The 27,160-nt window shown below is 43.8% G+C and overlaps 1 protein-coding gene across 5 annotated transcripts in view; it reads left to right on the top strand.

Annotated features, from left to right (window-relative positions):
- Window positions 1-460: 460 nt before the first annotated feature.
- Window positions 461-27,160, top strand: part of FMNL2 (formin like 2) — a 332,517-nt gene continuing 305,817 nt past the window's right edge. For 4 of the 5 annotated variants that reach the window (XM_069577505.1, XM_069577507.1, XM_069577506.1 and 1 more), the window contains exon 1: window positions 461-1,075. In XM_069577505.1, coding sequence (XP_069433606.1) covers window positions 959-1,075 — 117 coding nt within the window. In that variant the 5' untranslated portion in view covers window positions 461-958. The remainder of the gene's footprint in view (window positions 1,076-27,160) is intronic. The other variant, XM_069577508.1, reaches the window with a different exon arrangement.

Genomic DNA, 27,160 nt, shown 5'->3' with positions numbered 1-27,160 from the left:
TTGTAAATATCCATAAAAGTACATTTGTTTATAAAACATTTCAACTGCACAAAAGAATATGTGAATGTGTAACATACACAGGGAAGAAAGAACAATATAACAAACACCCATGGACCCACATCCCAGTTTATGACGGAGAAAGTTGCCAATACCCATGAGGTCTCCTGTTGAACAGCTCCTGAAATTTAAATCAAAATGCGTGCATTCAATCATTGACTGGTTAATTCATTCACTTGCCAAATGTGCCCGATTGCCTACTAATCAATGTAGACGATTAGTATCTCTTCCGTCGGAGTGGCGTGGGGGTGGGGGTCAAAAGTGACACTGCCCGAAGGTGCTCAGATTGCCTTTCCTGCAAGCGGCCCTAACCCAGCCGGGCCCTCTAGAGAGGGCGTGGTTTCTGCGTGCAGACACTTTGGGCAGAAACTACTGGTCCCGGCAGTCCGCGGGGCGAGTGGGCGGAGCCGGGCGGGGGGCGGGGGCCGGGCGAGAGGGGGCATTGTGTCGGGAGCGCGGAGCTGCATTTGTCTGCTCTAGGTGCTGGTCGAGCCACCGTCGTGATCGCCGGCGTAGAGCTGGAAGTGTCAGCGGCGATCACTGTCCCGGCGGGAGACCAAGTCCGAGCAACCACGCTCCCGTTGGCCGCTATCGCTGGCAAGGGGCGGCGTGCCAGCGGAGCAACATGCAGATAGGCGCCCAGCGCCCTGACGACCCCTCCCGAGGAAAGGAGGCCGGGGCGGCGCTGGGGCGGCGGGGAGCATGAGGCAGGCCGGGGGGCGGCTCGGCTCCGAGCGCTGCTAGGGAGCGGCGCGCGCTGCACACTCGCCGGGGCGCAGCGGAGGGCGGGGAGCCGGGCTGGTTGCGCCAGCGGGCGGGAGCCGGCCGCCGGGAGCTGTTCTGATTTCCGACGCGGACGCAGGGGGCCCGGAGTAGCCCCCTGCTCCGGCGTGCAGCCAACATGGGCAACGCCGGGAGCATGGATTCACAGCAGACCGATTTCAGGGCGCACAACGTGCCTTTGAAGCTGCCGATGCCCGAGCCAGGTGAACTGGAGGAGCGATTTGCCATCGTGCTGGTGAGTGCGCGGCGGCGGCCGGGAGCCGGGCCCTGGGGCCCCAGACCAGGCGGTGCAGCTGACCCCCGCCCTCTCCCCTTCTCCGCGCGCCGGGAGCGAATCCCCGGTCCCAAGGGGGAGGCGCCCGCTTCGCTTATTGTGGCCTCCCTTGGCCTCCTCTCGGTCCTCCTCCGATCTCCCCGCGCCAAGCCTTCTTGGGGTCCCGGAATGGGGCACGGGGCTGGGGGTTGGCTGACTGGCCGGCCCCGAACCCATTGTCTGGCGGGAGAGGCACCTCGCAGCGCGTGTGTCGGGGAGGTGCGGCGTGGGCGTGAAGGGAAGGTGGCGCGGGCTTGGAGGAGGGGGCGGCTGGCCGCTAAGGCTTTTTGTTTAAGAAAAAAACTCCCCTCAAAGCCCGAGTCCTCGAGAACCATCCAGCGGGCGCCCAGCCGGGGCCCTGCGGGGTACGGGGCTGATGGGCGCATGTGGCGGGTTGAGGGCGGCGCGGTGCGCGAAGGCGAACTTGGAGGCGGACGTCTGGCTTGGCAGAGGGGAGCTCCCCCAAAAGGGAAAGAGAAGGAAACCCGCGGCAGTGCGGCGTCCCCGTCCCTAAGCGAGGAGGGGGACATCTGAAACCGGCGCGAGAGAAGCTTCGCCTCGGCGCGTTCCTTTTCGTCTTAAAACAAACCACAAAAATGTGCAGTTTTGCGGGGACGTGTTGCAAGCTGTCCTGACTCTAGGGATCCCTCCCCTCCCCTTACCAAATCTCCGACTCCCTCTCTCGGAATCCCCTTCTAGCTTTCCAGCTTTGTAAATCTGAGACACTTGAAGACTCTCTTCTGCCTTTCCTTGCTGGGTGTAAGTTTCTGGGCCCCTCCCAGCCTGAGCCTGTCAGTGCTGTGAGCTCAGGAGGGTGTGGCGGTCTCCCCCTCGCCCCAGCCGGCGTCTGGACCGCAGTTAGTCCACAGACTTCGACTTTTAGTGTCTCAGCCTCTCTTAAGGGCTGTTGGGAGGGAAACATAAGATTCGACGCGTTCCTAATACTTGCGCTCGTACAGTTGCCTTTTCCTAGCTAATTACCTGTACATCCTACAATAGTAGGCAGCAAGAGAAACTTGTGCTTAAGGCAATCGAATTTCGCGTCTGCATACGGGGTTTGGGCATGTAACCTCCCAACTTTGGGGATTGACCAGAGTCTGAAGAACACTGGGACGTTTAAAAAGCCTTTCTTCAGGCTCTTGAAAAGGACTGGTTTAATATGGGGACTGTTCTGGATGGCAGATTAGCTTTGTGCTCTTTGGAAGAAGAGCCCACGAGCTTTTTCACACCACCTGGAAACTCCGGCGTGGCAGTCTGGAGATAGATGAGGCTGCCTGTCTTGCACTCCGTGGTCTGAGATCTCACACAGCTGCTCCCATTGTTGTGCAGAATGAAACACTCTGAAATGGAACTGCATGGGCTTAATTACTTTTGAAGGCAGCCTGGGTGCAAACTTGACCTGTCTTTCCAGGGACAAACCTTTTTGGTTCAAAATCCTCTTCCTACCAGACTACATGGTTGTTACCTCCTAGCCTTGGGTGTTCTGTCTTTCTGTCCATGCTGTGCTGGGTGGGTGTGCGTGTGCGGGTTGTGTGTTCTGGGTGTGTGTGTGTGTGTGTGTGTACACTTTAAGTGGGAGGGCCAGTGACGCAGGCAAACCAGATAATAACAATAATGCAATTAAGTTCTCAACTGGGATAGCATGTTTTGCATGAGCTTTGAGTTACCCTGCTGATTAATGACACATGGTATGAATTACCCTTTAGGAAAATAATGTCCCAGCATTAATATGGTGGATCTGTGTTACTTTAAATCTAGAAGGCACAAATTTAGTATATAGAAATTCATGTTTCTACATCACAAGTTCTTTGGAGCAGTGGTTACTGTGTAGCTTCTTTTACTCTGTCATATACAAGCACTGGATGCAGTTCCTTTCCTTAACTGTTTATAATATTTTGTGCCTTTCAAAACAAATGAACAACAAAACCAAAAAATACCAGGCTGACCTTTTTCAGGTTAAGACAAAGCTTTTGGGAAAGTATCAGCTTGGGGGCCCTCTTGTTAGGGATGCCCTTGGACCATTGATGTGGTATGCAACTCTCCCTAGTCAGCTCCAACTGCCCTTCAGAATTCTGTATGGGGAGTTAAAAGGAATCCTTTTTATGGGCTGATAGAAGTACGGAGTTCTGGTGACTTCTCTTGTAGTCAATTTTTTTCTAAAGGTGTCCATGTGATGCTCTCAACTGTGCTTTTTCTTCATGAATTACTTAACAGATCAGCTAAAACCATTTAATTCTGGAGATCAAGCTTGAAGGACAAGTTATAGGTTGTAATGTTCAAAGCATGTGTATGGAGGAATTCTCTGCCTTCACACAGTGGGAATCCTTTGGGCATTATTGATACTAGTTTTATTTCCTATATGATAAAGATCATGTAAGTTCTGGGGAGGAAAACAGGGTAGTAATACTGTATAGAAAAGAATACAAGTACCTCATTGTAAACTTGCCTTACAGCAGTGATTGAGCCCTCAGACATGGAAAGTAATTCCTCTCACCCCACCTAGCTTTAGAATATTTAAAGCACTGACGAAGAGTAAGTAAAAATTTGAATAACAGAAGTCCATCTATTTATCAAAAATCTTGAGATAAAACCTACTCAATGACTACCCCTTCATCAGTCCATATAAGCTAAACTGTGTATATCTAGAAAAATACTGGGCATGAATGGAAAGATGAGAGAGTGAAAGATTGCTGAATTAAGATCAGTGAAGGGATAGACTCTAAAAAGTTCTTTTAATAGGAAAAAAATGGAATTTTTGAATAGAGATTTCAGTTACTGAACTTCTGTAGTTAATGACTACAGTAGTAGTAAAAATCGGATCCAAATCTTGAGTTAAAATCCTCCTAAAGAATCTTATCCCTCCCTGAACCTGTGTTCATCATTATTACAATGATAGTTATAAACCTTATATTTAAGGGAAAAGATTACTGACTCCTTTATACACTTAACTGTTGGCGTCCTTGGACCTACCTGTTAGATAGAGCTATAAGGTGATATACCTTTGTGTGTGTACAATGTTTCTGTTACACTCTTCCATGGAAGTGTTTCATACATTATAAATTCAATCATCTGTTTTCAGTCTTTGCTCCTTTAAGGTATTTTGTAGATATTTTGCATATTTTATGAGTAATACTGGCTGTGTTTTTAGGTCTCCCACATTTATAATTGTCCAAGTGACTGTTACATTTTTTAAAATTTGTCTAATTGTTGGGAATGCACACACACACAAATACTCCCATGACCTTTATTCTCAGAGATGATGCTCTGAAGGTGATTTTTGGGTGTGGTGAACAATTGATTGTCCAAGAATAACTCTTTGGACATTAGATGCTCCGTATATTGTTCACTGATTTTTGGCTTGTGGTCACTGTTTACAATTTAAAATGTTCAGCCCCTCAATCCCTGTGTCTAGGAGCTATCCTTTCTGAGTTTCAGAGGAAAAGATAAATTGTAACCCTCCATCCTGGCTGCCATATCTGTGTGATAGCAGATGTCAGGCTGCTCTGCAAGCAGATTCAAAACCACAGATTTGGAAGTGATGGCTTAGGGCTGTAGTATCTTACGTTTAACACCGGGAACTACTTTGGTGTGTGATTAGTTTGAGTCAGTTTCCTTTTTGGTTTTTTTCTTGGCGCTGAGGTTGAGTGTTGTCACCTTACTTAGGAAGAAATGGGAACCTTTTCTGAACATCTACTCTGAGGATGGCCTGTGCTTGCATGTTCTCACTGAATCCTCACAATGACTCCAGCTATAGGCAACATTAAAGATGAGGAACTAAGACTACTTCAGTTGACTTACTTCAGTTATTAGACACCCAGTCTAGGACACCACTGAGCGACTTCACTTTCACTTTTCACTTTCATGCATTGGAGAAGGAAATGGCAACCCACTCCAGTGTCCTTGCCTGGAGAATCCCAGGGACGGGGGAGCCTGGTGGATTGCCGTCTATGGGGTCGCACAGAGTCAGACACGACTGAAGCGACTTAGCAGCAGCAGCAGCTAGGATTTTTAACCCAGATTTGAATCTCTACTCCCCGCCTCTCCACCCACCCCCAATATTGTATTATGCTTCCTTGGGCTTACAACTGGTAAGAAAGAACAAGAACAGAAAGGCCTGGAACTAGCAATAAAGCTGTTTAAAAAAAAAAAAATCTTGACTCTGGTAAGTACAAGTTTCAAAACTATAAAGTTGGCAGAAATGTCTTCGAAGCGACCCAAGTGCGGTGTACTTAATGTTTCTCTTTAGATGTCATTCATTTTGGCATCTTCACTGTGCTATTCTGTCTTCAGGCATGGAGTTAAATATTGATTTGGTCCAAAAGTGTGTACTCTCCATTTTTCCCTTTCAAGGCAGACTTGAACCGCCTTGTTTGGGAAGTCTGGACTTCCCAGATCAGAGGGGAGAAACAGCCTGTCAGTGTGATGCACGCACTCCAAATGTAATGACTTGTGAAAAGGACAAGGAAGGTCAGTTTTAACATTTCAATCTATTTCCCTCTGCAAGATGTTCCTTTTCAACCACTTCCATGGAGAGCCTTTGCCATGAAGTCCACGGAGCAGATGGATGGGTAGGAGTGAAGTTAGGCCATCATCAGAGGCATGCTGATTTATTTTCTCGCTTTTCTCCTGTTGAGAGGGAAAAGGCGAGTGAGAAGGGGGTGGATGGAGTGTTGTTACGACCTATTCCAGGCAGTAACCTCTGAGTTGTTTTATTTTCCAGAGTGGGAATATACGAGTATGGTGGTACTTTCCATCATTATCAGGGTGCATTTCCAATAATTTTCTAATAATCTCAATAAAAACTGAAGGTATATTTGGGTTTCTATGGTAGGGTTGATCAAAAGCTTTTCTCTGAATTATAAATGCTTGGCTCCATTGGGAGACTGGCAGCTGCGTTAAACTGATGAAACGCCGAGGGGAGAGGGTATGTTTGCCCTTAAACCCTTCAGTGATAAGAATTACTTGCACGTGTGGCCTTTCATTTAGCAAAGAGCATTGGCCCCAGGAGTGGCAGATGGAGTTTCTAGAGTCATCATCTCCTGCACCAACTTGGGTGAGTGATCTTTCCTGTGATCCTTGGTTTTTCTCCTCTGTAAATGGGAATACCGTTTGACACAACTGTGAGGATAGTTATGAGATTTTTGAAATATAGCTCTTGGAAGTGTAAAATTTCTGAAACATTATATTGTGAGCCATTAGCCAACTTCTCGTTGATGTTTTGTGTAGAGAAGAGTGAGCTGTAGTCTGTGTTGTCTGGAGAGTAGCATTTCCGTGGTGGATGACTGAAAGTCACATAAGTATAAAGAAAAGTGTTGTAATATTTAGAGTTGTCAAAAATTGGAGAAGGAGCTTTCCAATTAGCATTGCTAAGACAGAAGCTATATGAAAAATGCTGATAATTGGAAAGTCTTTCTGAGCCCAGGATCCAGCTAGTGAATGGCCTGCATGGTACCTTTCTTGGGGCAGGTCTGCTAACTGCAGGTGTTGGAAATAGAATTATAGCATCCAAGACTGGGGAAGGGTCTCCAAGGAGGCTCCTCCTGGGCTCAAGGAAGCAAAAAAAGTAGTGTAGGTTCATGCTTGTTTCTGGAAATTCATTCAATTTTATAAAATCTGTGGCCTGGAGAACTTGGTCTTCATGAACTGTGCTCTTTTCATGCTTAGGGTTTGGGGAGTAAGGACAAGGTGAAGTGGGCTCCCTGGTCCTTGTATCTGAGCAAGTAACATAAGAAGTGGCTAACTAACGAGGCACTGAGGCCAGATGGTTGTGTCTCCTTTGCAAGAGAGTGCTAGTTACCTGGACTCTTCTTAGAAAGGCAGTGAATCCCTGTAAAAGCACAGACTGGAATTGCTTAGGAGGGAAGGTGGGTTCCCAGCTATGTGGATGCTTGGCAGCCCCCCATCTTATAAGAGAGGCTCTTCATCTCTAGAGTGGGGACCTTTCCTACTTTCTTCCATTGTAAGAAGTCTATCCATAGACTTTGGGGTTCCTGGTCTCTACAGAGACAGGCTCCTGCATCCTCTTGGTTCTCATCTACCTGAACAGTATAGTGAAATGAAGTGGCTCAGTTGTGTCCGACTCTTTGCAACCCTGTGGACTGTAGCCCACCAGGCTCTTCCCTCCATGGGATTCTCCAGGCAAGAATACTGGAGTGGGTTGCCATTTCCTTCTCCAAAGGATCTTCCCAACCTGAACAGTGTAGGTGGAGGTACCTCATGTCTTGTCTTTCCTTTAAGATGGTGTCTGCTCAGTTTGCAGGGTGATCTTCCCACTCCTTCCCAGTCACCCCATCCTCTTTTCCCTGCCAGCTGCCCTTCCAACACAACACCACAGACTATGCTGTTTCCGGTGGATGCGCTATCATTTGGAAGGGATGTCTGAGGAAGAGCTGGAGGGTCGGAGAGCTGTTTCCTGAACTGTGGGTCAACTGAAGTCCACAAACGTGGACCAGGATGGCTCGAAATTGGAAAACACCAAGTCCCTACTTGGAAGTATGGTGGTATTTGTTGTAGACAGAAGAGTCCTTTCTTTTCATACTCTTAAACTGACCAAGGAAACATGCCCAGTGGCATTGGAGCTCGTGGTGGGCACCTTGTCGCGAACCTTCTGTAGTTTCTAGGGCACACCAAAACTGTTTCCCTGGACACATCGTCATCACTCTTGTGCCACCTGGAACTGACTTCAGTGACTCTTGTTTCACATGTAACCTTCATCTACTTTTCTTGTTGGCTGAAGAAGCTTTGTTGCATTGGTAAGCTGCTGTATCCATTGCCCCAGAAACTGAAAGCTTTGAGGTGTCTAGTCCTTGCTGTCTCCAGGTGAACCTCCCTTGACTGACTTCTGTATGGTAGGTGGTGCGCCAGACTTGGTTTATCCTTAAATCGTGTTGGCTTTAGGAAAGGTGTCAAGTCATTCACATTTTGGCCCCATGTCTCGTGCTGGTCAGTACCTCTCTCAGGTCCTGCCTTGAGTTGAGGCTTTACTCAGGAACCTGCCCTCTCTTCCTTGGTGTTTCTTTAGGCTGAATACTTTATTTAAAGTAGGTGACAAAGGGATTGACAAGCCAAAGTGGTGCTTTTCAAACTTGGCTATATAAACCGGGACCCTCAAAAAGACAGATGCCCGGGTCCCACCCACAGAGATTCTGATCAGTTCCTCTGGAGTGTGACCTGGGTGTCAGAATTTTTAAAGCTCCTTAGATGTGAGTGTGCAGCCGTGGTTGAGAGCCACGTGCCAGAGTAGTTTTTCTCCTCTCCCTCCCTGCCCCAGAGACCAAGCATAAGAGTTAAAACCACAGTGAAAATCTAGAGAAATTAGGCAAAGTTGAGGAGGGTTAAAAAAAAAAAAGCTCCTAAAGATACTTGATTCAACTGAAAGCACCAAGATGAGAAATACAGAAGGGATGGGTCAGAGCTTGTTGAATATTAGATTTATTTGACTATGCATTTAAGAAATGGCTGTCAAATAATCATAATGATAATTTGCAGAGAAAGTTCTATACATTCTAGCTTAAGCGTGAACAGTGACCCTGAGGTTTACTACTGGGATAGAGCAATCAATAAATCAGTTGTATTTTTGCATAGCCTCTATTCTCAAGCCTAATTTTTGTTGGTTCAGTGCTTTTTGCTTTGATCTCTGGTTTTACCACTTACAAAGACTTGATGAGCTTGGCTTCCTGGAGTGAAATTCAAATACACTTCTGAAATGTAAACAACGTTCATTTATTAAGACTCCTATAATCAAGGCAAATTGGCATGGTTATATGAGCAATTAGCTTTGAGAATAGAAAGATAAATAGGATGCTAGGTCAAGAATGAGCCGATTGTTCTCAGTGTAAGACTCTAGTTATTCCTTTAATAGTTATAAGCAAATAGACATTCCCCTTATTCTTAATCTTTAGCGTTTGGGGTTACGGGGACAACATACGTGGTTTTCTCAGCTGAAAGGATAGAAACAATTATTGGCTCATTTTTATCTGGAAATATAAATCTTTCTAGCAGATGAAGCTTTCTAGTATTTGGGAGAGGGCAAAAGAAGGCATGGATTTAGATGGGAATATTAAAGAATAACAGAATTTTATTTTGGTGGAGAAGGTAAGATGATTTTAACGGTGGCAAAAAGATTGAAAATAATCTCCTCTGCCTTCAGTGAACAGTGATCTTAGTGTGTGTGTAGGAGGAAGCCTTAGGAAAACCAGGAGAAGCTAGATAGAACATGATTGGACCTGCACCGTGGCACTATTGCTCTATGAATTAATACCACTTAATTTCTTATTTGTGAAAAGTTGGGAAACCTACATGGAAAGGTGATGAATGTGTAAAATATTTCGTAGCTTTGTAGGTCACTTTGAGTTCTTAACCCTTTCAGTCCCCAGTATGTTCAGCCTTCTGCTTCTTCCAGGGAAGCTTTTCCTCTTTAGTGACAGTCTTGCTCAATGAGGATTCTTTCCCCATGGACTTCTGCCTGATGAACCTAGGAAGTCAGTTCAGGCCAGATATCTTCAGACCAGGATGCTATAAACTTGAAACTGGTGATTTTCCAGGTGTGACCCAAGATCATCCTTCTATTGCCCACTAATGAGGCCATCTAGATGTGAACCCTGGCAGACTTAGAACTGTGTGCCTCCTGGGCGTGTGGGACCATTCAGCTTCTCCAGTGTCCTTTCACTGCAGAAGTTTTGAGTCTCAGGGTAGGCTTTTTGGAAAGCATTTATTTGGATGAGAAATCTTCAGATCATCTGAGAATTTACCAGGTCTCAGTCTTCATTTAATGGAGTAATTTTTTAACATTAGACAGCTGTATTTTATTTCACCAGTAAATGTCAGAAATTTCATTAACTTTACTATAAATTTCTTTTTGTTGTTCTTCTTTGGGATGGTATCTCCTAATCATCTATTGGCGAGTAATATACAAACAGAAATGGGCCTTTTTCATCAGTGTACAGACTGATAGATTTTCGCAGAGTGAAAGCAATGCTGTAACCAGCTGGGGTTCAGGAATCAGTTGCAGTCTCCGTGTTTTTCTTCACAGAAGGTTTGACTTGGCTCCTTGCCTCCCCAGCCGCAGTTGCTCACCTGAACTTACTTTCAGGGTAGCCAGACTTACGTGGAAGAAAATAGGCCACAGGATTGTGCCTTGTGGTCTGATTCTAAATGGCTCTAACCGTGAGGTTTCTACCACTTCCTTTGAGAGATTTCTTCAGTTCAATCAGACCTCACCATTAGGAGATATTGACATTACGACATCTTATGGCTGCTTTCAGTTATATCATCATCGATAACCATAATGGTATTTTTAATTTTTTGCTAGAGTATCTCTGGCTTTCATAATACTGAGAAAAATATATTTTGATTTGTGTTTCTAGAATAAAGCAAGAATATGGGTGGGATTTCCACAGTGACAACAAGCATGTGCCCTTTGTGGTTTCAATACTTGGAATAGGCATTTGCAAACACAGGTTTTGTGTATTCACTTTGAAGCCTAAGTTTCAGCCTTTAGGTTTTTGCCATCAGGATGACTCTTTTGAAATATTAAAAATGTAAGCTTAATGTTCAAATATATTTAAAAATATAAGGTTGTGAATCTCATCTTTTGGTTCAGTTTTCTCATCAGAACCCTGTTATGTTACTTTAGACGCTGATCCAGTTTGAGAAGCTCTTTGGCCACGTTTGTTGTCAGTGGTTTGCCTTCCATCCTCTCCTCTGTAACTTCTGTAGCCCCTGCTCCCCACCCATGCCTGCTTGCTCACTGAAGCCTTCCATAGTCCGGCCTCACAGCTCAGTCAGTAAAACATCTGCCTGCAATGTAAGAGACCCAGGTTCAATTCCTGGGTCGGGAAGATACCCTGGAAGAAGGAAATGGCCACCCACTCCAGGATTCTTGCCTGGAGAACCCCGTGGACAGAGGAGCCTGGCGAGCTACAGTCCTTGGGATTGCAAGAATCGGACACAACTTGGCGACTAAAACCACCACATTCTGGCCAGACTCGTCTTCTCTGCTGTTTCCTTAGTACACCCTGACGTGGACTTTATGCCTGCTCATAGAGCAGGCTTGTACTTTCCCTCTGCTCTGTCTTTCCTTAGGTGATTCTCTTGGGCGTGATGTACTCCCTTTGCTTATTTGCTTCCTTAAAATTATATCTGGCCTTCAAGGTTTTTCTGAAATCCCATCTCTTTCTCGTGTCCTTATGGATCCAGCATCAACTTGGGGGAGGTGGGAAAAACAACTCCTGTCTTTGATCTCTTTATAGTGTGATTTATTTCTTTTACTTATGAGGCCTGGGATTAAGTATCACCTTGTGTGAGATGTGTCTGTAAAATAAGGGGATGCTTTTATGTGTAGCTTTGTAGCTACTCATTACCCTCTTGGCCATCTGTTTGTGTCCCTGTTTTATTTGCGAGCTTGCGCTGTGGGCTCCTGGAAGCCAAGGATCACATCTTACAGGTCCTGGCAGTTTCTCCTTGTCCAGCACGGTGCTTGGCCCAGGGAAAGGTCTTAGTAGATAATTACTGACTTGATCAGAGAACCGTGCCTGCTGAAACAGGCCTGGGAATTGAGTAGCTGCTCCAAGAACCTATCTAACTGGCCCTTCTGGGCTGATTGTTAATTGCGCATAACTTGCTTTTGTGTTGAAATGACACTTTGTCGCCGCTTCTCACTCATCTTGATACTCCCCATAGCACTTGACTGTAGTAGGTGCCCAGACACACTAAGCATTCAGAGATGATAAGTTGGCATCATGCTTTTGCCTGACTCCTTACGGAAAACTGGTGAATTAGAAGAGGCGGAAGGCAGTGGAAGTGATCAAAGGAGGTCCGTGGTTTTTCACTGTTGCGAAGCCAGGTTGGTGTGTCATGATGAGCTGTCATCGAGTGAGTGGTGGAACTGTACTGTGGGGCTTTCCTTAAGCGAATGTCCTTCATAGTATTCCCTTTTTGTTGGGAGTCGGGCAGGTTTCAGTGAGCAGCATTCCTTAGTGTAGCATTTTAGTGCTTTGTTGTTTGTGAAGTGTTTGCAAATAATCGTGATTCTAAGAGTTCTTAATCCATGAGGGCCTGAAGGTATGTGGCTTGAAGTTACCGAAGAAGGTGGAGAGGTTGGTGAGCTCATCCTAGGTCCTCCATCACCAAAACTCCAGGGCCATTCCAGGGTCAAATAAGATGCTGTTTATGTTTTCTGTGCTTTATATGCCTATCTTTAATGCTCTTGGCAGCCCTTGGAGGGAGATATTATCTTCCTTTTACAAATGAGGCTGTGAGGCTCAGAGTGATAAGGTGGCTGCTTCCTAAGGATGGAGGCACGATTTGAATCCAGGCCTGTCTGATGAGAGAACGTGCTCATTTCTACTGTATCACACTATGTATATTTTCAAGTTAGTTATAAGAAGACCCTAAATGTTGGCCTCTTATTTTTCATTCTTCATGTACCCTCTAGACTAAATTCACTCACATAAAAGCTGTCCCTTGAGTGTATGACTCTTGCATTGATGTAGCGATAGATGTTCTGGGCTCTGAGGGTTGAGAGGCTGATGTATTAATCGCTCAGTCGTATCCCCACGACTCTTTGTGACTCCACAAACTGTAGCCCTCCAGGCTTTTCTGTCTATGCGATTCTCCAAGCAAGAATACTGGAGTGGATTGCCATTCCCTTCTCTAGAGGATCTTCCCAACCCAGGGATCAAACCCGGGTCTTCCGCATTGCGGGCAGATTCTTTACCATTTGAGCTACAGGGAAGTCCTGAGGGTTGAGAGGGAAAGCATCATTTCTGTATTTTGAGTGTTCAGAAAGTTTCCTTGGAATAGGAAGTGGAGTGATGCTAGCTTTGTCCCAACCACTGCTAGACTACACTTTTTATTCTACACTGCAGTTTTGTTCACATGTCACTGCCTAAGAAGGGTGTACACCTTAATTAGTCTGGAAGTATTTATTGAATACTTGCTATGTGCTAGGCAATGTTGTGGGCGCTAGTTGTGGGCGCTAGAGGAGGTGGAGCTGCATGAGGCCCAACAATTGTCTGCCCTCAAGGAGCTTACATTCCAGCAGTGGGAAGGGGTGGTGGGGGCAGCCAGACGTGAAAGGGTCTGACTCTCTGTGACCCATGGCTGGTAGCCTGCCAGGCTCCTCTGTCCTTGGGATTCTCCAGGCAAGAGTACTGGAGTGGGGTGCCATTTCCTTCTCCAGGGGATCTTCCTGACCCAGGGATTTAACTCAGATCTCCTGTATCTCCTGCCTTGGCACAGATACATAAATGGACCTGAATTTCCAATGCTAGGAAGTGTCGTGAGGAGAATCACATAGGTGTTGTGAGGTGGTTTCCTCTCATTTAAGATCCGACTGGTGCATAATTACATGGCGATAGAAATCACAGTGGTAATTGCTTCTGGGGAGAGAGACTGAGGCACACGAAATTCCTACAGTGATGAACATGTTCTAATCTAGACTGGAGTGTTGGTTTTACAAATGTAACCTGTCAAAAATCATCAGATTGTACACTGTAGATATGAATGTCACAGCATAAAATTGACTTTCATTAAAAAAATAATCTAAGATCTGACTGATGGGGGTCAGGCAGGGATGAGCCCACCAGCAGGTTTAATTAGGGCTTGATTTGTCAAGCCCTAGGGCCAGGAGGGGGTTCCTGGGACCCCGGGACAGCTAAAGGGAACAGTGAGAGGAGTGTCCTCAGTCCTTCTGCAGTGTCCGGTCTGCAGAAGGCTGTTCCCTTTGCCATAGTGGAGCTGTTCCTTGTGTTAATAATTGGCTCTGTCGTCACAGCCCTCTGCCACTTGTTGAATTCAATAGATTTTTGAACAAATTGCAGTCTTATCACTGTTCTGGACCCGTGAGACATCCAGCTGGGGAATGGAGTATTTGATTAGTGTAGCAGTGCACTTCTCAGTAAAGGCCCTCTGAAGGTACCCAGTGCTTGGAATGGCCCTTTTTTTCTACTTAAAGCCATGGGTTGAAATGCGGCTTTTTTTTTTTTTTTCTTTTTTTAAGCTATTATTTGCTGCTAAGTTTGTTGCTCAGACCTTTCTTTTCTTTTTCTTTCTTTCCTTAATTTTTTTTTTGTACTTTTAAAGAGCATATGACAATTTTACATAGAGATTTGAATCAGAAGTTATAAGTAAGGTAAGTTGGTATAGTGGATTATTTCTGAAGTCCCTTAAGTGGCTCATCAGGGTAGTGTATGCATGATTCTGGATGAACAACCTTAGAAAGTAGTTCTCGGGCGTGTTAAAGTTTGAGACCTCTGAGCTCGATTGAAGGAGAAAAGTCCCTATGCAGATGGTCAGGTTCTTGCTATCCTTTGCCTCTCAGACCTCCAGCAGTGACCGGACAGTGGGTGGGAATGCTATGACATCTTCCTGCGCTAGACTTACTCCATTCAGTACCCCACTGAACCTTTTAATACATATCAGGGAAGTTGTTTCTTGTGAGGATTTTAAGGCAGCCCTCAAGTTGAATATGTGTTGGATATGTGAACATCTGTAGTAACGATAAAGGTCACTGACCGTGCATGTCTTGGGCTTCCCCGGTGGTTCAGATGGTAAAGAATCTGCCTGCAATGTAGGGGACCCAGGTTTGACCCCTGGGTTGGGAAGATTCCCCTGGAGAAAGGCATGGCAACTCACTCCAGTATTCTTGCCTGGAGAATCCTATGGACAGAGGAGCCTGACGGGCTACATAGTCCATGGGCTCAAGTTAAACGTGGTTGGGTGCATGAACAGCAGGAGTAACAGTGAAGGGCACTGATGGAGCGTTTCTTTAATTTCTTCTGTCGACATGAAAGATGACCCAAGACACCTGAAAGGTAGGGATCGCCCTGTTTCATCTAGGAGAAGCTCAGGATTCTAGAAGTGAAGGACCTTGCCTGAGGACGCACATTTCTAGGAGATTCTGGAGCTGAAAATCAAACTTTGCTAACTCTAAAGCCGTGCTCCTAACGTACTGTTTTCTCTCAAGTATGAAAGTATAATACAAATATACATATAAACGTTGTGGTTCAGAGCAAATCGAAAACCCTGTGAGGATAAATTCGGTGACTCTTTAGTCTATAGTAATTTTATTGGTATATGCCCAGAACCAAGCGTAACTATATGTCCTTCAAAAAAGAAAATTGAAGATAAAATAAGAACTGAATGAATAAGCCACTGTCCACTGTTGAAATAGTAAAGGCCAAGTAAGCTTGTGATCAAATTGGCTTTTTTCTAGTAACAGTTGTCCTCTGAAGGCTTTCTGAAGGCTCTCTTTCAGACAACTGTCTCTGAACCTTTGTTTTTTTTACATCTCCCTAGTAAAATGGCTGTGTTGTTACAGCTTGCAGGCGTGGAATAAGCCTTTTGATCACCCCTCAGTGATAACCCACAGTTTTGGACTTCCTTGGGAGGCATTAACCCTATCATCTTGTATTAATCAGCTTGATGTGGGGTTGCTTATTTTTAATAAAACCCATGTCATCCCATTCATTTCATTCAACAAATGTTTTTTAAAAATAACTTTGTCTGTGCTAGGTCGTAGTTGCTGCACATGGGATTTTTAGTTGTGGCATGAGAACTCTTCATTGCAGCATGTGGGATCTAGTTACCTGACCAGGAACTGAATGAACCCAGGCATCTGCATTGGAGCAGAGACTTAGCCGCTGAACCACCAGGGAAGTACCTCAGCAAATGTTTCTTTTTTGGGTATCTGCTCCAAGCTAGGCACTGTTAAAGCTTCGGGAGTTGGTGATAGACAGGGAAGCCTGGTGTGCTGTAGTCCATGGGGTCAAGAGTTAGATACAACTGAGCGACTGAACTGAACTGAGGCACTGTTAAGATGCTGTGACGCAAAGGTGCATAAAGCATCATCTCTACCTTTGAGGAGTCAATTGGCTAGTGGGAGAGGTAGGCAGAAATGGAAATATGGTGTTTGTAAAGTGTCTATCATGTTTATGTGCTATATATATAGTGGGCTCCGTAGAAGGGTATGTTAAGGGTAAAGTCTGATAAACCGTCACAAGTTAATACATATGGCCTAAAGTTGTAACTCAACCCAGGGACTGAACCCGAGTCTCCTGTATCGGCAGGTGGATTCTTTACCACTGCACCACTTGGAAACCCTGGTACCCTTTTAATCTGCCTTTATTAAAGTGTTCATTTGAGGGAATAGCTGTGGACTCATCAAATGGGACTCCTGTGTATCTCATGGATGACTTTAGTGAATCATTAAATGTGAAGAGCGAGGTCTGGTCCATTGTGTGCGGCCTCTGCTTGGGTATTTTATCCTGACTTTTTTTGTCCTTTCTAGAAGAAAAAGCCTGTTGTTCAGGGCATTGGGTTGTTCCATTTCAGAGCTAATGAAAGTGTTAACATCTTCATAATTGGAGCTGACGAGCACCATGCAGTGTACCGCAGTGTGACCAATAGGCAGCTGGTTCACATGAGAAAATACAGTCAAGGTCATGACCATCTGGGCCTTAAAGAAACTGCGGTTGGTGTTTTGTTTGGCTCCAGCTTCAATCTGGGATGGGCGGAGTCATTTGGACTTTATTCTGAATTCCAGTAGTGGCAGAGAAGAAAAAAAGGATTTATGTAACTGGTGTGTAGATGGCCTTCTGCTTGAGATAAGAGCATTGTCCAATAAAAGCTTCGTCCTTGTTTCAAATCAAGAATAGAGTGTCACTTGATTTGACCTTGGAAACAAAGTCGTAAGTCACTACATGCCGCATTCCCCCAGTAACCCCTTGCTCTATATTTTTTTCAGAAGATTCCTTATTTGTTTGATTATCTTATCTACGCAGTAAATCTTGCTGAATCAAAGCTTATGAAACCGGGCCCAGTCCCAAATCAGATCAGTATGCTACCAGCATCCTGAAGTGGGAGCCTAGAATTTTTTGAAGATGCTTTTACACACTTTTTTCTTATTCACTTTACAAGGAGGGAGATTGTTCTTTTTCTTTCCACTGATAAATGTCACTTATGCCCTAAATTTTATGGTGGCATTCTACTTTTTAAAGTTACTGAGATAAGAGAGTATTTGATAGAACTGTCAGACTAGTGTGATAACATGCTCTGTTCCCAGACCCCTGAGGGTTCTTAAGTCTCATGAGCTGAAGCTGTGTGCATGTTTTTTCTTGGTGCCCTATTTCCATATCAAATAGCCTTAGTTTTTGGATTTTAGTAATGAAGGTATGAACCCAATCTGTCAGGCTTATTATGCCCTTTATTGTAGTCCTTAGTCAGCTTAGAATTGCACGAAAGGAAGTAATAAGCCAACTCTAAGAAGGTCCAGATGAAAAGGATTATAACATGGTACAGAAATATTAGCATGCCCGCCCCAGCAGAGTGACTCATTCCTTTTGGAGTATCCATTTTGACAGCTTTTTTGAATCACACACCAATCACAATGTTGGTGTTTTTGGCGGCGTTAGTGTTTTACCGTAACGTTCATGATGGTCACTGCCAAAAGGGAACAAAGAGGAGAATCATAAATGAAACATAATAGCATCACAAACATTTATTTTTTTTCTTGAGCAGAAACAAAATTGGGAATTAGCTGATGTCTTTTCCATCACCCCCCCCCCCCACCCCCACCCCCTGAGAAAACCACCACTTATCCCAAAGAAAATAAGACCCTGGTGGGTCATCCCCTGTCTTTGGCTGGTGCAACTGTGCTTCTTATGCTAGTTTCCATTGAAGAGTTTCACTTCCCAAGCCCTCTCCTCTAGAAATCATTCTTTTAGAGCTTAAGGGTTTTCTCCTGATGTCTTGGTGACTAAGCTTGCTTTGGGCTTGTTCCACCTTGGACTGCGTGTTGTCCCTCTGGGAAGAAACTCCTGTGCACTTCAAAGGAGCAGCGGATACACAGGGTGTACCCAGAAATAAAACTTTGACCCTTTGTCTCTCGTCTTTTCATCTCTCTCTCTTAACAGGCATCCTTTTCTTCTGTGCAAACAGACCCTTATAATTGTTGTCGTCTGTCCTGCTGTTAAATGGTTTGCATCCCTGCTGCAGATATGTGCTGCAGTTTTATGCAGAAGTCTCCTTCCATGCAGTTTAGTGCCGTGCGGTATGTGTGGACTTTCCGGCCTGTGTCCTTCACTGTGGAGCTTCCCATGTGGTTCAGTGGGTGAAGAATCTGCCTGCTATGCCGGAGACCTGGGTTGGATCCCTGGGCTGGGAAGATCCCCTGGAGAAGGAAATGGAAACTCCAGTATTCTTGCCTGGAGAATCCCCATGGACAGAGGAGCCCTGCGGTCTGTAGTCTATAGGATCACAAAGAGTCAGGAACGACTGACTGCACACGCTTCACTATGAGAAATTGTTCTAATGGATATGTTCTTTTTTTTTTTTTTAATTTAACTTTTTATTTTGTATTGAGGTACAGCCGATTAACATGTTGCGATAGTTTCAAGTGAGCAGCAAGGGACTCAGCCATATGGATACGTGTATCTGTTCTCCTCCAGACTTCCCTCCTCTCCAGGCTGCCCTATGACATTGAGCAAAGTTCCCTGTGCTGTGCAGTAGGTCCTTGTTGGTTATGCATTTTAAATACAGCAGTGTGTACATGTCCCTTTCAAACTCTCTGACTCTCCCTTCCTTGCTCCCCGGCCCTGCAACCACAAGTTCATTCTGTAAGTCTGCGAGTCTCTTTCTGTTTTATATGTAAGTTCCTTTGTATCATTTATTTTTAGATTCCATAGATAAGGGGTGTCTTATGGTAACCATTTCTTTGAATTTTTCACTCCGAATGACCATCTCTGGGTCCATCCATGTTGCTGCAGATGGCATCATTTCATTCTTTTTAATGGCTGAGTACTATTTAATGGAAATGTTCTTAATGAAATAGACCTGACATTAGAGAAGAGTAGGATGAAATACCTGCAGCCCTGTAGAAATACTGTCCAAGCTTCTCTGTCCTCTTCTTCCTTCTCTATTCAGAGGAAACCTATCCTGAATTGTCATGTGTCCTTCCCCTATGGCTCAGTGGTAAAGAATCTGCCTGCAGTGCAGGAGACTCAGGAGATGCGGGTTTGATCTCTGGGTCAGGAAGAGCCTTGGAGGAGGGCGTGGCAACCCACTCCAGTATTCTTGCCTGGAGAATCCCATGGATAAAGGGGACTAGCAGGCTACAGTCCATGGGATCACAAAGAGTTGGACACAACTGAGTAAGCATGCACTCCCTATGCACATTTGACAAAAATAAAATTTATAGAAATGGTTTCTTAAGTCATGTGTCCTTTCAGATCTTCATGCATTTGGTTGGAGAAGTATTCACTTTGATGCATGTAGCTCTGGGTCAGTTAGGTTTTGAGTCATATTCATTGGGTTCCATAAATCATTTACTGTTGGTCTTCACTGTTCGTGGATTCTGGCTTTGCAAATTTGCCTATTTGAGCAGTTGTTTATAGTCCCAAAGTCAGTACTTGGGGCACTTTTGTGGTCATTCATGGATCACAGGGTGGTGAAAAATTTGAGTCACCCGATGAGCAGTTTTCCAGCCGAGGTTGAACAGGTGACTGTCTGCTTCTTGTTTCCGCTCTCTGTCAATGAGTGTCCTTTTGTACTTTGTTTAGTGACATTTTTCACATTTTTTGTGCTTTTTGCTGGTGATTTTGCTGTGTAAAATGGCCTCTAAATGGAGTGCTGAAGTGCGGTCTAGTGTTCCTGAGTGCAAGCTGACGGAAACGTGCTTATGGAGAAAGTACGTGTGTTGGATAAGCTCTGTTCAGACGTGACTTAGCTGTTGGGTTGAGTTCAATGGTAATGAATCAACAATATGTATTATCGTAACATTAAACAGCAATGCACATAAGTTTTATGTATTGATGTGACCAGAGGCTCAGAGAAACCTGACCAGCGGTGGGGTAGGACCTACCGGGGCTTTGGTATTGAATTTCTAAGCCGTCTTTGATTTAGGTGGAGGGATTCTTAATATCCAGCTATTTTTTTTATCACCATTTACAAAGATACTGAGTAGTTTTGGAAGAAGGGGAAATTTTGTGCATTCTGTCTTACCCTATTTATTTGCTCAAGTGAGGATTCCCAGGTTGCGGTGGTGGTAAAGAACTCACCTGCTAATGCAGGAAAGGTTAAGAGATGGGAATTCTGTCCTTGGGTTGGGAAGATGCCCTGGAGGAGGGCATGGCAAGCCACTCCAGTATTCTTGCCTGGGAAATCCCATGGACAGAGGAGCCTGGCAGGCTGGAGTTTATGGGGTTGCAAAGAGTCGGACACGACTGAAGCGACTTAGCGTGTGTGTGTGCACACACACACACACATACACACACGAAGTGCAATAATAATCTTTACCAGTTTTTGAGGACTTTATAGGGGTCAAGCACTCTGAGTGCTCCACGTGTATTTCTCAGAATAATCCTGTGTTATTTTAATAATTTAATTAGTAAATGGTTGAGTGTGATTTGAACTAGGCCACTCTGACGCCATAGCACATGCTCAGCTACTTTGTACTCTCTTGATGAAGATAGAGGGTGGGGTAGGGGTGAGGGCTAAGTGGGCATGGAGTAGATATCACTTGGAAGGTGCCATCCCTCAATAATAAACTGTGGACTGTGACCCTGAAGCACTGCTTGTTGGAATGCCACTACTTGTGTTAATTTCTCATTTTCAGATAGGAGAAACTGCAACCAAAGTGTAATAAAAAGGAGTTCTATAAGCTTCCAATAGCATCATCATTCTTCAGATCTGGAGATCTCATTTGCTCCTAGGAAGGTGAATGAACTCCATGAGATTCACTTCTCAGTAAGGTGAATGAGCACAATTGATGTCATTTCTTAGAATCAGGGACTTTTTTCTTATTAATGAATGACCTACGTTTTTACCTTCTGAAAGTAAATCTTCATGGCTGAGCTTGAAAGAATTAAGTTTATTCTTTGAATCGTGCTCTTTCTCATTCTTGAATGCAGCTGAAGGTACAATATTTTTCTGTTCATGGCCTAATGTGTACAAGTTGTGTAAATCCAAATAAAAAACAAGTTTCATAAAGTAATACTTTACTAAGTGGATTCTACTCCAGTTTTTTAATACCATTATGTTCTTTTGAAACATGGTTGTCTTATTTTAGATGGAAAAGATCTGTTATATGATAACTAAATTCCAGGAATTGTTTGTAATATAATATTGAGGCAACCTGATCAGATATCATTTAAATCCCTCAGCTCGATAAAGCCCACACCAAAGAAATTGTTTACTCCTTAGATTTGATCTTCAGACTCTTCCTTAGGTCTTTGATGAGTTGCCAGTGTCTATTCCTTGTGGTTACGCTGAGATTGGAAACATTTGCTTTATAAAATTTTTGACTCCTTAATAAACAGTGAAGGAGAATTAACACTCAAGAGGGTATTGAGAAGAGGGCTTAATTTTAGCAGGTATGTTAATATCTTTGGGTCTGTAGCCTCTTTTTTTTTTCCCTAGAAGAACATCTGGAAAATACTACACTTACTCAGTAAAAGAAACTTTTTCACTCTGATAACTTGTGATTTATGTCTCCTAGTTTTGCCTATGTGGTAGGAATAGGGATAATGATAACACAGTTGTGCAAAGTTTTGTTTGAAATTTAGCTTGATAGCTTCACTTAATTTTAAATCAGTGAAATGCTTCCACTAAAATAAAAATGAGAAACAAAAGCAACAGGGCAGGCTTTTGGGGTATCTGTGCTAAATTGTTAGTAAGCCATTTCTGAGGCTGTATTTTTGCTTTCTTCCGCATATACTTCTAAACTTTCTGATAACTTTGTAGATAATTGTTCTCATTTATTATGTCTGTGTTTCTATTCACATCTGCTCCTCTTCAATAGGAAAATAGATCCCAATGGAAGGTGGTTTGATACTTTGTATCTGCGTGCCTTTACATTTGTAGACCTTTACAGGTAGCACCTTTCTCAACAAATACATCCTGGGTTTGTGTTTCTGATTTAGAGTTTAATTGTGAGGACCAGAGACATAAACCCAGGGATTTTAATCCCACCTTGCCAGCCACATCCCTGAGATCTCCTGCACTTTAACTTTATCATCTGCAAATAGAGATAAATACTGCTCTTACCATCTCAGAGCATCGATGCAGGAAAAATCCTGCAAAGAGCTTTGGTAGAAGGAAGTTCTTTGATGCCTAATAATGTGAAAAGAGGAGTTACACTTGACTGCAAAGTCGTGTTACTGTAACGTTACCAAATAGAACAGCAGTTTATATTCAACATGACTGCTAAACACATTTAAAAGTAATTTTTTCTACTAATGCAAATAATATATTCTCAGGTGGAGGACTGGGAATGCAGTTTAGGAATAAATGTGGACATTTCTAATTCCATTGCCCAGCGATAAGCATTGGTAACTATTTTGGAGTACATATTTCCAGTATGGTTTGTTTTCTTGTGTGCAGCCATATCATGAACACCTTTAATTTGAATTTCTGAGTGCTTGCAAATGTTACAGTGATGGGCATTTCACAGTTGATTTAACTGTTTGTTTCTTGTTTGAGTCTCCGGATGGTCTGTCTCTTAAACTCCACCTAGATGAATATCCACGTAGCTGAGTCTTGGCACACATTCTAAATCATTTCCTTAGGATGATGTTGGATACAGTTTAAAGAGGCAGTTCAGAGTGTTTAAAACAAAACAGGCATTAGGAGAATTAGATTCGACTTTTAACTTTGCCACTCATTGTGTTTGTAATCTTTAAATCACTTTCTTTCCTTTAAATCTTTAAATCATTTTTCTTTCTTAGTCGCAGGTAAAATGAGTGAACTCCTGAAGGGGATTTTAATTCTGACTGCAGTCATTTGGGATATTTTACAGCTAAGGAAACTAGAACCAAAATGAACTGTAGTGTCTCTTCTAATGAATTTTATGTTTGGTTTTCTCGCCTTTTTTTTTTTTTGGTGATATAGCAGATACTGAGCAGCCTGTGGTGCTTTAAGAGTCATGATCATTGATAATCATTGATGACAATTATTTGTGTCTGAAGCTGAGCCTATTCTGATTTCAGGAAGTCCCTTCATTGACAAAATTTCACTTACTAAGTTATTGCTTAGTTCACCATTGTTTCCTCTCAAAGTCAGTCCCGTCTGCTGATGAATGGAGGAATGAAGTGTGGGCAGTCTGTACAGTGGAATACTAGGTGGGTGTATTGTAAAAAGAATTGATGTATTGATCATGCTGCAACATGGATGGACCTAGAAAACACCATGCAGAGTCCAAGAAACCAGCCACAAAAGACCACCTCTCACAGAAGTCTGTTTGTTGCGAGTGCCTGGAAGAGGCAAATCCAGAGAGTCAGAAAGTGGATTAGTGGTTGCTTAGGGCTAGGCCAGGGGGTGACCCTAGGAAGGGAGTGTTATGATGGGCCATAACTACAGGGGACAGAGTTTCTTGTGGAGGTGATAAAAATGTTCTGAAGTTGATTGTGCTGAAGGTTGCAAATGCTTGACTATACTAGAAACTATTGAATTGGATAATTTAAGTGGACGAATTGTACAGTATGTGACTGATCTCAAAAAGCTGTTACCAGAAACTGCACGTGCATGCGCACGTGCACACACATAGACACACACACAGACACACACACAGACACACACACAGACACACAGACACACAGACACACAGACACGCACAGACACACACGCACAGACACACACACACAGACACACGCAGACACACACAGACACACACACAGACACACAGACACACACACAGACACAGACACACACACAGACACACAGACACACACAGACAGACACACAGACACACACAGACACACAGACACACACAGACACACACACAGAGACACACAGACACACAGACACACAGACACAGACACACAGACACACAGACACACACACACAGACAGACACACACAGACAGACACACACAGACAGACACACACAGACACACAGACACACAGAGACACACACACACACAGTCTGCTTCTAAAAACCTTTTCAAGTTTCTAGGAAGTTGATGTTACCATTGTTATGTGTTATTTCCTTTCCTGAGAATCTGTTTGAATCTCAGTGTGGGAGGATGACTGAATTTATAAGACTCTGCTCTTCCCATTTGGAATTTCTTTGGAGCTTTTCCCAGGATACTAATCTCAACAGTTTCTCAGCTGTCAATCTTATTTCCTAGGATTTCTAAAGTACCTTGTAGGGTATACTCCTTCTGGATGTTTCTGAAAACTCGATTACTTTGATAGCCTCAATTGTGGTGTCTGAAAGATGGTGCTGTTCATTAATTTTGCCATCACAGACCCCAGGTATTGTTGTTCAGTCGCTCAGTCATGTCTGACTCTTTGCGACCCCATGGACTGCAGCATGCCAGGCTTCCCTGTCCTTCACCATCTCCTGGAGTTTGCTCAGACTCATGTCCATTCAGTCAGTGATGCCATCCAACCATCTTTTAATTTCATGGCTGCATTCACTGTCCACAGTGATTTTTGGAGCCCAAGAAAAAATCTGTCACCGTTTTCCACTCCCCCCCCCGCCCCCATCTCTTTGCCATGAAGTGATGGGACCGGATGCCATGATCTTAGTTTTTTGAACATTGAGCTTTTCCACTCTTTTCTTTCACCCTCATCAGCAGGCTCTTTAGTTCCTCTTTGCTTTCTGCCATTAGTGTGGTATTATTTGCATATCTGAGGTTGTTGATATGTCTCCTTGCAATCTTGATTCCAGCTTGTGATTCATCCAGCTTGGCATTTCACATGATGTACTCTGAATGTAAGTTAAATGAGCAGGGTGACAAAATACAACCTTGACATACTCCTTTCCCAGTTTGGAACCAATCAGTTGTTCCATGTCCAGTTCTAACTGTTGCTTCTAGACCTGCATACAGGTTTCTCAGGAGGCAGGTAAGGTGGTCTGATATTCCCATCTCTAAGAATTTTCCACAGTTTATTGTGATCCACACAGTCAAAAGCTTTAGTGTAGTCAATGAAACAGAATAGGTGTTTTTCTGGAATTCCCTTGCTTTCTCTATAATTCAACAGATATTGGCAATTTGATCTTTGGTTCCTTTGCCTTTTCTAAATCCAGCTTGTATATCTGAAAGTTCTCAGTTCTGTTGAAACCTAGCTTGAAAGATTTTGAACATGACCTTGTTAGCATGTGACATGAGTACAACTGTGTGGTAGTTTGAGCATTCTTTGGCATTCCCTTTGGGATTGGAATGAAAACTGACCTTTTCCAGTCCCGTGGCCACTGCCGAGTTTTCCAAATTTGCTGGCATATTGAGTGCAGCACTTTAACAGCATTGTCTTTGAGGATTTGAAATAGCTCAACTGGAATTCCATCACCTCCGCTAGCTTTGTTTGTAGTAATGCTTCCTAAGCCCCACTTGACCTCACTCTCCAGGATGTCTGGCTCTAGTTGAGTGACCATACCATCCTGGTTATCTGGATCATTAAGACAGCTTGGGGTTAATTCTTGATCTTTGTTGTTCTTAATGCTGTTTTGTTGGAATTCACAACTCTGGGTTTTCTGGGTTATTTGCCTGAGGGTATTAGTGAGTTGCTCATGAGGTAGTTGCCTGAGGAGCTTCAGATACTACTGCTTTACTTGGGTACTTCTTCCATTTAGGTATTAATCAGAGAAAAGTGAGTTTAGATAGGAAAGGCAGAAGTAGGGGTAAAGAAATGGGCTTCCTTGGAAACTTAGACCTTGTTTGTTCATTTTCAGTGAAAATTTCACATGCTTTAGAAGTTTCTGTGAATGCTTGCATGCTCAGTCCTGTTGACCCATGGACTGCAGCCCACCAGGCTCCTCTGTCCCCAGGATTTCCCAGGCAAGAATACTGGAATGGGACCACTTCCTCCTCTAGGCGAATCTTGCTGACCCAGGGATCAAACCCAGGACTCCTGCATTGGCAGGTGGATTCTTTAACAGTGAGCCACCTGGGAAGCCCTTAGGAGTTTCTGCCACGTCATAAGCATTAAGGCTAAAATTCAGTCAACAAACTTTGTTTTTCTTTACAAAATTTTAGAGGATATGCATGGAGTTGCTAAGTAGATTTACCTAAGGGGCGAATAAAAGAGAATGGTGGCAGTCCTGTTCTAAGCCTCTCTTGCTCTGCTGTTGCTTGTCATGATGGTGGCCAGAGAGCCAGACTTCTAAGCCAGAACATTAGTAAACAGAAAACATATCTTGAGGCAATCCACTACAACAAGAGCAAATCTGGCAGAATTTCTGAAGCAGTTGCATGATGAGTATTTCTAATAAATTAATCTATTTAGATATGTTTTGGGTACTTTTTCTGGTAAAATGGTCAATTGTGCAACTAGAGAAGACTAACTCAGATCTTGGAATTAGTGTGCAACTTTGATCTTACATAAATGAGTTTCTTCATTGATATTTCTGTTTAGTCTCTGAAATAAATATAGCTTCATTTGAGAGAGTATTTTAGGACATTTGCTCACCTCATGCCTTCACAGTTGCAGGAGTCCCTGCTGCACCAGAACAGAAGAGGAGAGGAAAAAGAAAGTGTTTTAGTTGAACTGTTTTCCAGGCTGTTACTGAGAGTTCAGGGTCATCTCTTGTGATGACTGACTTGGGAGGTTCTTGGGAGATTGAGATGTCTTGTCTTCTCCCATTTAGACCATCCTTCCTATAAACCCTCAATATTTTTATTTAAGCTATAAGGATTCAGAAAATTGTGAAATAAAATGAAGTACAAATATTTTTGAAGACTTTTTCAGCCACATATGGTATTATTGCACACCTACTATTCAATGTGTGATTTATTCACCAGTAGGATTTATTGGGTGGCCATGGTGTGGCAGGCATTATCTTGGAGTATACAAGTGGTGATAGTGGTAAAGAACCTATCTGCCAGTGCAGGTGACGTAAGAGACATGAGTTTGATCCCTGGGTTGGGAAGATCCTCTGGAGAAGGGCATGGCAACCCACTCCAGTATTCTTGCCTGGAGAATCCTGTGGACAGAGGAGCCTGGCAGGCTATGGTCCTTAGGGGCGAAAAGAGTCAGACTCAGCTGAAGCAATTTAGCACGCACATACACA

The sequence above is a fragment of the Ovis canadensis genome, chromosome 2 (assembly GCF_042477335.2).
Source record: "Ovis canadensis isolate MfBH-ARS-UI-01 breed Bighorn chromosome 2, ARS-UI_OviCan_v2, whole genome shotgun sequence".
Lineage (NCBI taxonomy): Eukaryota > Metazoa > Chordata > Mammalia > Artiodactyla > Bovidae > Ovis > Ovis canadensis.
This window is presented reverse-complemented; position numbering and strand designations above follow the sequence as displayed.